This window comes from Penaeus monodon, unplaced genomic scaffold, assembly GCF_015228065.2.
Source record: "Penaeus monodon isolate SGIC_2016 unplaced genomic scaffold, NSTDA_Pmon_1 PmonScaffold_9511, whole genome shotgun sequence".
NCBI lineage: Eukaryota > Metazoa > Arthropoda > Malacostraca > Decapoda > Penaeidae > Penaeus > Penaeus monodon.
In genome coordinates, this window is record NW_023664894.1 from 1 (window position 1) to 13,367 (window position 13,367).

Below are 13,367 nucleotides of genomic sequence, written 5' to 3' on the forward strand. Positions count from 1 at the left end.
CACCCCCCCGCGGCCCTCAGATAGAATTTTTCCCCGCACTCAGAGTGGTGGTATCCAAGGGCGACACTACCATCAATTACGATGACCTCAAATCTTTCCTGCAGCGCTTCATTTCATCAGCAGCAGCGCGAGTGACACAGCTCCTCCAGCTCGCCAAGCAGGCCCTGGGCGACCAGAGACCTTACGATGCCTTGATCGAGATGAAGGCTCTGGCAAGTCTCCCTCCAGCAGCGACAGAACAGTAAGACAGCTGGCAACTGCTTTGCATCCTTTGGCAAGACAAGCTGACGCATGGTCCCTCTGCCAGTGCCATCATCTCACTGCCATCGCCGTGTTCAACTGCTCCATTCAACACCTGCCGTGCAGGAAGAATCCTGTAACCGTCGCCCTCTCCAGAGTTTCCATTGATGCAGTTCATTTAGGGCTCAACTGCAACCAACTCGCTAAAGGCAGCAACAGGACCCCAAGATATCAGCTTGCCGTACATTCATTACTTCCCTCAAATGGAAGGACGTCTCTGTGGATGAAGCAGGTACCACTTGTGGATTCCAGCCTCCCTCCGTCGTCACATTTTCAGCCTCATCCACAGCTTGTTCATCCCTCTTGATAAGCGACAGCACGCCTTCTGAAGCAGAAATTTGTTTGGCAAAGGACTGGGTTCGATACTGCACCGCCTGTCAAACCTCCAAAATTCAGCTACACACCGAAATGGGCCCCAGATCCTTCCACCAGCCGAAGAGGCGCTTCACACACATCCATGTTGATATAATGGGTCCCCTACCACTATCAGAAGGACATCGCTACCTCTTCACCATAGTGGGCCGTCCAACTAGATGGCCTGAAGCTATTCCTATATGTCCAACGCCAGTTCCACCTGCCCACCGCTCTGCTCTCTGGGTGGATTTTGAGATTCAGCATCCCTACCCAATCACGTCCGACCAGGCACGCTTTTCACTTCACAGCTCTGGATGTCCCTGGGGCAGCTATTGGGCACCTCCATCCATCACACAACGGCCTACAACCCGGAAGCTAACAGCATGGTGGAGAGTTTCTATAGAACCCTGAAAGCTGCCCTGATGTCTCGATGTAGGAACTTAATGTGGTTTTCGCAACTTACCTGGTCCTTCTCGGCCATCAAGTGACTTCAAAGGAAGGGCTTCATGTTTCCCAGCAGAGATGGTTTTCAGCAACCCCCTTGTGGTCCCTGGCGAATTCTTCTGTAATGCTCCATCCAGCGATGACATCGCCAGACTACGACACATCGTGGGAAGTTTGCCCCCTGCAATAGACCTACAGGCCCCCCGAACACCATTAAGTCCCCAAAGATCCCATGACACCAGAGTATGTTTCCTCTGTACTGACGCTCACATGCCTCCACTTACCCCTCCCTACTCTGGCCATACGAAGTCCATTGAGAGGAGGAGAAAGCATTCGTGCTGCAGATTAAGGCGCCAACGATTGGACCTCGATAGATTGCCTAAAGCCACCATATCTTCAGGACGACGACCTCCCTCTAGTACGGTTCTCCAGGGCGGGCCCCCCCCTCACATACATGGGGCATCTTCGCTGAGGGGGAGTATTGTAACCGCTTGGACAGCTAGTTTGCTCGACCCCCGCAGTAATAAGCAATGATCACGCTCGCCATTCGCCAGGTGAGCCACATGCTATAGTCACACGAGCAGATAGCTGCTCGTCATTCGTCAGGCGAGCCAACGCCCTTTGTTTCACGTGAGGGGTGACTGCTCGTGATTGGTTATTCCTCGTTTCTGTGATCCTCACCTCTTTGTATATTATATATATATGATATATAATGTATAAAACAGTGTTGGATTTATTTTAGGGCTCTTGTCGGCCATTGTGAAACTATTATAGGCATACTATTCTAAGACGGTCAACTTTTTTGTAACTGATCTGTTAAGAAAGGGTTAGGCGAGACTATCACCAACTTCTAATTTTGCCTAGATTTCTTATAGTATACATTGAATTACTGTATATACATGCTGATATTAATAATGATATTGGATCTTGAGAAACCAATAAAAAATAAATAATAAAGTCACAAACTGCACTTTTTGCATTTCTGTTGTACACATTAATGTAAATGACTCTCTTAGCTGATGTGTTAACATCTTAAATCGAAGAGTAGACGCTCTCTCGCTGATGTGTAAATTAGCTTACATTGGTACATCCAAGAAGGGGCTTAATGGTGTATGCTACGAATGAGTTAAAAACAGATCATTGATTTAATCAGTAACGGTTTTCACGTTTTTTGTTACTAAGATGTCCCGTATTTTTATTGTCGCTGAAATACCCTGCCTTTAAGTAGACTAATGACAATCATCAACTCTTGCCTGTTAATAATGATCAACTTGAAGTATTTCACTACCTGGTACTTTTCCATTTGGTATTTTGGTATGTACCATACAAGTTCGGAGTTAGTATGAAACGTATCACCGACCATTTACTTCAGTGTTATATCAGTACTCATTAGGTTAAGTAAAGTTTCAAGGTAAATCAAACACTGCTATAATGAAATAGCGACTTTTAAAATTATTTATTATTATCATTATTGTTATTATTATATTATTTTTATTATTATCATTATTATATATATATATATATATATATATATATATATTATTATTTTTTTTTTTTTTTTTTTTTTTTTTTTTTTTTATGTCAAATGATGTATACAAAACTCGAAAGACACGAGGAAAATGTTTGCCGTCACGACGGTGTTTGTTTTGGAAATGCAACAGGCAGCAGGTTCTGTCAGACCTCCCATCTTCAAGGTTGCTGTACAATTGTGGGTACTACGCGAGATGTGCACTGACCAAGCTCTTCCATATAAAAACCCAAAGGTTATAATAAGATATTTTATGCTGATTCCCTAATTACTTATTTACACGATGCAACCTGGAAACGATGAAGTGTAAGGAATATGTACCGGAACTAGCCATTTCGTATCATCCGCATTGTCCTTTTTTCTCTCTTTATAAAGCGTCTATTTATCTCCTCTTTCTTTATATTCTACGATACAAAAAGTTGCAAGTTTTCTTATTTTTCCCACTTTTTATAAATGAAACAACACAAAGTTCACTGGCTTCTAAATGCATAAAGATACAGTTTTTGTTTAAACGTTTAGCGAAGAAAGCGGTGGTAAATAAAGGCTCAGAAAAAAAAAAAAAAACAGGGTTGAACCAACCATTTGTCCGAAGATGACCACTATTGATACAAGCTATAGGACCTTGAGTAAGTATTTTTTCTACAACAGTTATATTGGTATGAATAACACGTGGGCACTACTGCGGGTTAGTCTTTACGGTATGGACGTGCTAAGCTAGGACAAATTGAAGATCATATTCTTAGAGAGGACAAAAAGTCTTTAGTGCAATGTATAACCGAGGTGAAAACGTTTGTTGAGATGTTTGGAGGCTGAGCCCCCGTCAGCCCTTCCGATCGGCAGCTTAGGTTGTTACATAAATTGTATGAACGTGTAGTTGGGGACTTTAGTCTCTGGTGAGTGCGTCCGTACTGTAAAGAATGGTCTTTACTGTGTTTTATATATATGCAATTTTTCTCCTCAGGTTCTGACGGAATGTTGTTTTTAGACAACGGTTGCCTCCCGTGAGTCATCACCAGCCTACAGTTGTTTCGTCTATTCTATTTTTTGGCTACTGATGCTTGCAGAATGCTTCATGCATGATGTATCGTAAGTGAACAGTTGGTTTTTTGGAAAACTTCTGTGTATGTAAACCCAAGATTACAGTAAAAAAAAAAAGTGTATGGAGTGTTATCTTGACAAAAACTAAGACACTTTTCATCTATGGAAGAAAGTGCGCAATAGAAAAAGAGAGATACAGGACAGAGAAGAGAGAAGTCCCTTCCATATTTCCCTGCAAGAATCAAAACAAATGTGACACGGAACTCTTACTGCGCTCTACCAAGTAGTTCTTGTATTGCTACCGCTTTGTGAGAACAAATATTTTGTAATTATCAGTGTCCGTTTTCTTGAATTCATGTATGTAATGCGTTCTTTTATTTTAATATACTTAATTCTTTTTTTTGGGTAAGTATTTATCTATTCTGTACAATAACCTTGTGCACATGTGCAATTTTGCCACTAGGAGATTTGACAGGGCCCGCAATGCCATTACATCGAGAAACACAGGTGAAAAATGTTTCATTTCAGTGCTGCGTCGATTCTGGGGCATTTTTAAAACCATATTGGAATGTACAGGACAAGTGGACATTAGTCTCTATAACAGCCTGATAGTTGAACCTCAAGTGCCCCAAATGATGAAAAAAAGAGAAAAGAAACCAAGTAATTGTGACCATAGACGAAATCGAAGAAACGTTCGGTGTTTCGCGATATAAAGGTATGTGGTTTAGGCGTATGTAAAAGGCTATGAGCCTTAGTACAATGGCCACGAACTGTCTAAGCTAGGCCCATTCTCAGTATAAGTAGTGCCCGGACCCAGCTGCCAGAAGTGACTGAAGCAGCTGGAGGAAGTAGGGGGGGAGAAAGGTGAGGTCATCAGCCCCTGTCTGCTACATCATTCATTGTTCGGCCACCTACTCACGCCTCGCCCTCGAGGCATCTTAGATTTGCCTAAAGGGGTGACCTAACTTGGCTGGTTCATCTCGTTCTGGGTGTGTGTTGCCCTGGGCCATCTTTGTGGCTGCTCATCCCTGTCATCCTCTCCTTCCAGGTCCTCGATGTAATCTGTCTGGTCCTCGACTTTCCACACATCCTCGAAAGTCTCGCACAAGGTCCTACTTGATTTTGGATTCGTCTAGACTTCCTCGTAGTTTCTTGTCCAGGCTTAACTCGGCGGTGTCCTCGTCCACATGTCCTCCCCAGATCTTGTCCAGGTCCTTCTTGGCATCATGTGTGTCCTCACATCCTCGTAATTTCATCAGGATCTACGGGCGTCCGGCAGGGGGCGGCTGATACCTGCCCTGACTGGATCTGCGGTCATCCATGCAAGCGACGCCCACCCTCAGCATCCTGGGGCAACTGGTGCCTGCGCTGGCGAGTTCCTGGTCCTTCACTGGTCTACGGGCATTCGGCAGGCGGCGCCCGTCACTCATGGGCGGCTTAACACCTGCTCTGATGAACATCCTGGTGTGCAGGCTTTTGGCGATCTTTCGATGACGTCCTTCCCACAGCATCTTAGGATGACGTCTCTGCAGCAGGGCCCTTTCCTTTGGTGCCTTTGTCGGTTTTTGGGTCGGTCTGACTGCTGTATAAGTGGGGGACCAGATCATACACATAAGGGCCAGATAGTAAGAGAAAAAAATAGCAACAGAGAATGGGGGGTTTTAGTAGCACTAGCTGGTTACTTATATAAATTTGCGTTTTTTAATGTTCTTTTTCAAATTATTCTCATTTTTTTTGCGTGTTTTATTTCACAAAGATAAAGAAGAAACTAGGAGAGGGAGACGTCAGTAGTGATCTGCATGGACCCTGGTTTTGAACTACCAACCGTCTCTAATAGATATGAGAGTAGATAAGGAAACGGCAACGGCAATTCGCAAGGATTTACTTGAACCAATTGTCGTCCCCAGAGAAGAAATAAATGTAATTTGAAACATCATGTCCCGAGTCACTTGTCACGACTGACAAAATTGCGGGCAAAGGAGATGTGTCTATATCTTTATGCCAGCACTATGACAGCAACATATCCTATTAATGAAAAGGTTTCACTGTCCTTTGTTGTGCATGGATGATTGAGTGAGTGAGTAAGCTTGTGTGTGTGTGAATAGAGTGAAAGTGGGAATGAATCACAAACATGAACATTAAAAATTCACTACAACAAAACAGGTAAATTAGCAAATGCTAGCTAAAAATTTTTTCAACTACCACATTGAATTCAACATTTGCAACAGAATGTACACATTAATGAATGGTGACATGAATAAAATATTTGCAAGCTTTTTAGCAAGCAATTTTTCTCGTGGGTCAGAAAATCTGAACTGCGAGGTAAAACCATGTCTAGCCCTGCATGTTAGACTTCATTCGACGGGGATCCTATACCCAAAATGCCGTACATTGAGCGAACAGAGCCAGAAAATTTATAAATAACCTGCTCTTTTCTGTGATGGGCGCTGTGAAAATCCCTACAGGTATCTACTACCGAATCACAGACCGCTTGGGAATTACCCAAAACATGCAAGCAACTCAAGAGGATGAGATGGGTGTGATTAATAAGCGAATGATTCTAGCTTAAAACCCCAAGTCCTACATTATTTACAGACGCAAATGCGGGTCACGCCGACTCCAAAAGTTGCCGGTCGAACGAATAACTTCGGTTTACCTGTACCTATTTTCGAACGTCGGAACAGAGTTCTATTTTGGCATTTACACAACCCGGGTTATATCGGGGGGGCAAAACCTGTGGTGCTATGATATGGAGGAAGATCCTACGCTATACTCAATTAATTAACATTTGAGTAACGAACGATATTCATGTTTGTTGACCACATACCGCATCACACAGTAATGCGTTTTGAGGTCATAAGAATAGTGTGAGAAACGTGCCATTTGCTGTCAATTGGCATTTTTACCCAACTATACCAAACGGTTTAACACTTTGATTTCCGCTGCCGCCAATTGTAAAAGGCTATAAACCCTTAGTACAATGGCTTCCCGGTGTAGTGATACGGGGTATAACGGAGTGACTCTATTACTGAGAGTTCAACACAGTAAAGGAACACCGAGCCCGATGTCTATGGGTAAAAAGCGGTACGCGGGTCACGTGTCATTTAAAGTTAAGTTAAGTAAGTTTATTTACCACCCTGGCTATCTGCTCAGGCGTGGGCATCAAACGATTACATTTTTTACAATATTGACATTGTACAGTAGTCTGAAAACTACTGTAGTTGAAACAAGGTAAAATAGAAATATAAATCATACATCATACAAAAATTATTACTTACATATGCTTTTGCCACTGTGTTTGATAACACTGTTATTTGTTTAGGGTAGTTCTCACATAGTAATTTAGGGTATAGTACGATTTAATTTTCCAAGGGTTCAGATGAAATGAAATATTCACATAGTTCTTTATACCTCATGGTAAGTGATCTGAAAGGCTGTATCACATGACATTCCGAGATATAGTGCTAAAGCGTTCGCTTGTTTTCTTCGTTAGACAGTCTACATCTAGATTCATCTGCACTTCTTGCACCGTGAAGTTGCCAGTACATTCTGTAACATAAACGTTATTTTTTCGGCAATAACCATGTCACACTGCCCTGGTTTTGACTTCGGTGCCACCCATAGGAAGGCTTGCCATCTCCATACTGATCGTAGTGCCTTAGGGTACAGCTTTCGGGCCCTTTTGGGAGTGTTAATCAGATCTAATAGTTTTTCCCCTTATGAGAATTTTTTCAATATATGTGCACCCTAGCAGAGGCATCCCAAGATCTATGTTCACAGTATCCTTGCTGCAGGCTTCTTTTCGCCAATTTGTCTACGTGGTCGGCTTGCGTATGCAAACGTTTTAATGCAACTCACAATTTCTTCATCGCCACCTTTTTGAAAAAATTTTAACGTCCGAAGAGCACTTGAGAGTCACAGAAAACTACTCCAGAGCCCCTAGACTTTAAAGAATTCCGTTGCGAGGAGTATACCTGCCAGCTCCGTTTGTGTATTGCGGGCCCAGTTTTGTATTCTCATATTAACTTGATTTTGTAGTAACCATTTTTGTATACAGCGCAAGCACAACCAGCTTTGTATCCAGACTGTACGATCCGTCGGCGTAACACTTCATATGCATCATCACCCATAGATTCTGTGTGTTCCGTTACCGTTGCTAGCGAAATTTTGTTTTAAACACAGAGTTATGCACCGTTTTTTTGTGGTAGACATGTAAGGTGCACGATCAATGTTGAATTTTTCCAAATGGTGGAATGGAGCGACCTTTTTGGTATTTTACTAATTGGAACTTTGGGAGTTTTATAATGTTCATGGAAAATTTTGTGTATCAGAGGGCGCGCGGTTGGGGTGATTTGTCACGTCTACTTGCGTGATTTTATTTTGCAGTTGTTTTTGGAAATCTGAGAGATACGAGGGTTCCCTCAGAGCTTTGACCCCCAAATATGGTGGAAATAAATTTTATTCTATCAGAAATGGATGGTAATTTTAATTCTGATCTCATGTTTACTACCCTTTGCTGTTCTCGGGGCGCCGAGGGTAACCCTCATAGCTTCATTTTGCACTACCTCCAAACTACCTATTCTGATTCCTTAACTGCAACAAGTTGCAGTGCATGGTAGTCTAAAACTGACCTTATAAAAGCCAAGTAAAACAGTCTAGCGAGTTTAAACATTGATGCCATGTTCTCTTCCGACAAGAATTTTCAAGGTTTCAATCTCTCCCAGAGTCTCTTCTTTAGAGAAGACCAGGTCTGCATCATTTACATTCACCCGAGATATTTATACTTGTGGCAATGTCAAGCTCCTGGTGACCTATGCGAAAAGTGGGGGGGGGTATGATACATGGGTTTAAAAGCCATTGTTTTCTCAGCGGAAATGACAATCCACCCCTCAGAGCCTTTGCTGTGATTCTGTCGAGAATTATTTTGCATCCTCATTGTGATGATGCTCTGACGCATATGTCATCAGCATAGCATATAATGGATTCACCATCCCCAATTTGGGATATCTCCACCAGCTGTGCTGAGGACATTGAACAGCATAGGGCTGAGAACTCCTCCCTGTGGCGTCCCAAGTTCAAAAGACTGTGAAGTGGAACTTCTCACTCCCCTGAACAGGACCTTGCAATCTGTTCGAGAGATACATTCTAATCCAGTTCAATATTTTACCCCGGATGCCAAAGCTTACTAATTGTTCTAGGATAACTTCTCTGTTTGCAATGCCCAAAAGCTGACTTAAGGTCAAGAAAACAGTGTGTTTCCCCTGGATTAGAGTGTGAAAAGTACTCTGCAAAGCAATGTTTGTGTGCTACGTCCCGATAGAAATCCGTACAGTCTGTGAGATAATTTACCTTGTAACTGTACCTGAGTCTGTTCAAAATTATCCTTTCTAGAACTTTGCATACACATGAGGTAAGGGAAATTGGTGGGTATTTATCAGTTTTTGATTTCGGTATAGGGATGATTAGACTGCGTGTCCAGGAGCCAGCAGAATACCTTGTGACAACTTAACCTGTATGGGTTTGCAAAAGGGGATTACCAGTACCCGAGCTATAAGGCGGAGGACACTATAGGTAATTCCATCCTCACCTGGGGCGGACGCTTTTCCTTTGATCAGTGCATTGTTCAGTTCCCACTCAGTGATCTCAGCAAAGTCTGAGGGGTCAGTATCAGAACATCCAATCTCAATGGCAAATTTGCGTGCAATTTTAGATTGACTAAAGGGGATCCTGAATATTTGTGGGAAATGAGCTCAATTTGGACGCTCCGCCCATTGACTAAGGAGCATATCTGCTTGTGCAAAAGGACTATGGAACTGGGGGTGTTAGTTGGTTTGCCTGAAATTCGATTATTTTTTCCAGACCTCCGACATTGAGGTGTTTTTTTGTTAATGCTTTGTAGGAACTGTTCAAAGTGTTCATTTCTGAAATGAGTTTTTAATTCCGTAGGTTTTTGTTAGCCTTAAGAAATTCAAAAAGGTTGTCACGGGTATTATCCTGCTTGTAGATATCATAAAACTCCTGAACTCGCTTTTGTTCCCTTAATAATGTAGGGTCACCGACCACTTAGGTTGTTTTTCAGCGTTGTGAGTTGCTGTTCTTGAAGGTTTTCTTTGGACAGACCCAAGTGTTGTGTAATCAGTGACCACTGTTGTCATGTCCATGGAAATTTATCAACACTTGTTACTGTGTAATCATTGTACCAGTCATAGATACGTGATTTAAAGTGATGCTCAAGGTAAGGGGGGATAGAAATTTTGACCCTATTTGTTTTTGGTGACTGAGTATTATCAACAGGGGTATCTCGTTACTATTGCAAAGTGGGCACTGATTAGCTCTGTTGCAAGCATGCTTTGACGGTTCCATCCCCAAGATCCTTCCTATTACATAATCTAGCCTGCCCCCGCCACGTGAGTTTGCCTGTCTGTATCATATACTGTCATAGATCTGTTGTTCACAAAAGTCGGAACTCTTCGCCATTTTTATTGCATTGACTATCTCCAATGTATAAAGTCTAGCATTAAAATCTCCCAATGCATATTGTGCCGTGATTCTGAAAGTTGGTCAGTGAATCAGTCTGAAACTTTCTACACCTTGGTATACAAATTTTACAGAGAGAAAACCCAGAGGCTGTTCGAATATGTAAATGCTGATACTGCCATTTTTGTCATTAGATTTCTGCACCAAATTATGCGGTATGGTGTCACTGACATAAGTCAATAGGCCTGCCATTCCGTGTTTGTATAGGGGTGGTAGCCTCCAATTCAGGGGCGGTTTTTATTTTAGTGACCCGATTGAAGGGCTCTTGTAAACAGATAACGTCAACATATTGTTATGAAAATAGTAAAGCAAGTCATTAATTCTACGGTTGATTTACCAAACGATGGGTTTTTTTCCGTAAGTTTTTCGAAAGTTGGTGCGTCGCTGTGTAAGTTAAGTAAGTTATTTACCACCCTGGCTATCTGCTCAGGCGTGGGCAATCATGTTAAAAGTTTCACATATATCTGACTTGTATAGTAGTCTGTAACTACTGTAGTTTTACAGGTAAAATAGAAATAAAACATACATCATACAAAAAAATTTTTACTTTCATATGCTTTTGCCACTGGTTTGAATAACAGTTATTTGCTTACAGTAGTTTTTACATAGTAAATTTAGGGTATAGTACAAGTATATCTTCCAATGTAACAGATGAAATGAAATATTCACATAGTTCTCTATACCTCATATTAGGTGGTCTGAAAAGTTGCATCACATGACATTCCGAGATATAGTGCTCAAGCGTTCGTTTGTTTTCTTCGTTACACAGTCTACATCTAGATTCATCTGCACTTCTTGCACCGTGCAGTTGCCAGTACATTCTGTAACATAAACGTATTCTAGCAATAAACCACGTCACACTGTCTGGTTTGACTTCGGTGCCACCCATTAGGGAAAGGGTTACATCTCTATACTGATCATAGTGCCTTATGTACAGCTTTCAGGCCTTTGAGTGTTAATCAGATCTACTAGTTCTTCCTTATGAGAACTTTTCAATATATGTGCAACCCTAGTAAGAGGCATCCCAAGATCTATGTTCACAGTATCCTTGCTGCAGGCTTCTTTCGCCAATTTGTCTACGTGGTCGTACTTGCGTTGCAACATGAGAAAGGTATCCATACAAATTGAATGTTGAAATTACGCTCTGTTGCATAGGTTACATTACCTTAATGCAACAAAATTTCTTTATCGCCACCTGCTTTGAAAGAATTTAACGTCCGAAGAGCACTTTGAGAGTCACAGAAAACTACTCCAGAGCCCCTAGACATTTAAAGATGGCGGGGACGTCCGTAGAGTTTCAATGTCTGATTTTAAACGTTTTTTTTTTTTTTGTGCTTGTTTTACACCTTTCTGTTCTCTTTTCTTCTTATTTCAGCCTGTTTACCCCACAATTTCCCTGATCTACTTCATGCCCTCCCCTGCTGTCGGCTGGAGAATGCAACTGAAATGATCATCAGATTTGTTCTAATACAAAACAAATCTGATGATATAAATATTGTCGGGGAAAACCGGTTGTCATTTTCGGAAAATTAACCGGGTTTTGTTTTTGTTTTTCATTCGATGTAGTTTGATGTATTTTACGGATTAAATGCCATATTCCTCTGTACTTATCCAGTCTTAGGTTTCAGTATTTGATTTGTAGTGAAGTGAAACATGATGGGTAGCTTAGAAACTGACTCTGATAAAAGTACATTTAGAGTGGCGCATCGGTATATCCAGTTTTTTGGGCTTTTCTGGTGGGGAATGTGACAAAAGAGTGCAGAGGAGAACCACCTTTGTAGTTGACTTTTGCTGACTTTGTTTTAATTGATTCTTGATGTTGGTTTTCCAATATATCTTCGAGCTTTAGAAATTGGATAAAAAAGCTATTGCTACTGTTTTCCAACGTGGATCAAACTTGGAAAATCTATTATTGAGTATGGATCGCTTGTCTTTGGTTAAATCTCATACGTTGTAACCATACATGTATCTGGGAGTATGGGTTGTAAATGCAAATGTGTGTACGAAATCAGCTTTATATAACTGTAAGAGAGAGACCACTGCAAGCCGCAGGAATTTTGAGCGACATGTGGGTTGGGAGCACCACCGTCACCAGACGAGAGATGGACTTTGGGGGGGTCAGTGAAAGGGGCTTAGCTTGCTGGTTTATTCTTGAAGACAGTTATGAGACCCCCAAGAGGCCCCCGTGTCCCCGGGTGGAGGACGAGGTTTGGGGAAGCTGGACCTGGTAGCTTGGCCTGTCTGCCGTGTCTCTCCCTCTGCCTTACGGACGTGTCCTTTTATGCGGGGGGTTCCCTTCGAGGGCTGATGTTTATCCCTGTGCGAAAAGAGAAAGTCGGGCGACATGTGCGTCTGCCCAAGGAGAAGGGCAGCCCGCTTGGACAGGATGTGAAGTGTATCTTCCGGTCTTGCTACGTATTGCTGACATCGCTCGGCCACGCGCAAGGCTCGTCCTCGAGCCGACTGTAACGCTTGAAACGATGCAGTAGAGGTTCTGTTTTGGTATCTCCGATGGTTCCTGGTGATCCGAGGGTCGCTCGGGTCGTCGTGTGCCCGGGTAGTGGGTGTGGCAGAGGGTTTTGCACTAAGGGCAACATTCAGTAGCGAGGAGGGTCAATCGTCTTTAGAAGCTGAAATATAAGTGTACCAGGTCAGTAAAAGGGCTAAGGATGATGATGATAATGTGTTTGTCCCAAACACCTTACTAAATTGCAAAAAAATGAGAGCATAATAAGAACAATTTTTGACAAGAAGGGTAACGTGCAAGTAGGTATTAATTACTTAGTGAGTTCAATAAGGTACCATCATATTGTAGAGAGAAAAATTAATTGGATAAGAATTCCATCTTTGGGGTAAAAGGCAAGTATATATGCTTCGAACACATAGGCAGCTGGGCCTGAAATTAATTCTAACAGTGGGGCGTCTCGGCGCTTCAATCGTATGAGCGTAAGTATACGGGGGCGCAGGTTCCTTCGTTTAAGGCCGTGAGCCGGGCTTAATAACGCGGTGAAAAACTAACATGCGCGACTCGGCACTCAATCTTGCGTAATTTTTGATGCGGCGGCCAGGTTCTTCGTTACGGCCATGAGCCTTAAATTACTTGGGATATAACTGTGTAACCTATTAAGCTGGTGTCTGCAATGCGTTGCCCTTATTGCAACTGGAA

The 13,367-nt window shown here is 42.3% G+C and overlaps 1 protein-coding gene across 1 annotated transcript; it reads left to right on the forward strand.

Annotated features, from left to right (window-relative positions):
* Positions 1 to 43: 43 nt before the first annotated feature.
* Positions 44 to 1,065, forward strand: LOC119572076 (the record flags this gene model as incomplete). The annotated part of the gene is made up of 3 exons (XM_037919077.1): positions 44 to 212; positions 308 to 481; positions 553 to 1,065. Coding segments are annotated over 3 exons (856 nt in total), but the record flags the coding sequence as incomplete, so codon positions are not given.
* Positions 1,066 to 13,367: the final 12,302 nt, after the last annotated feature.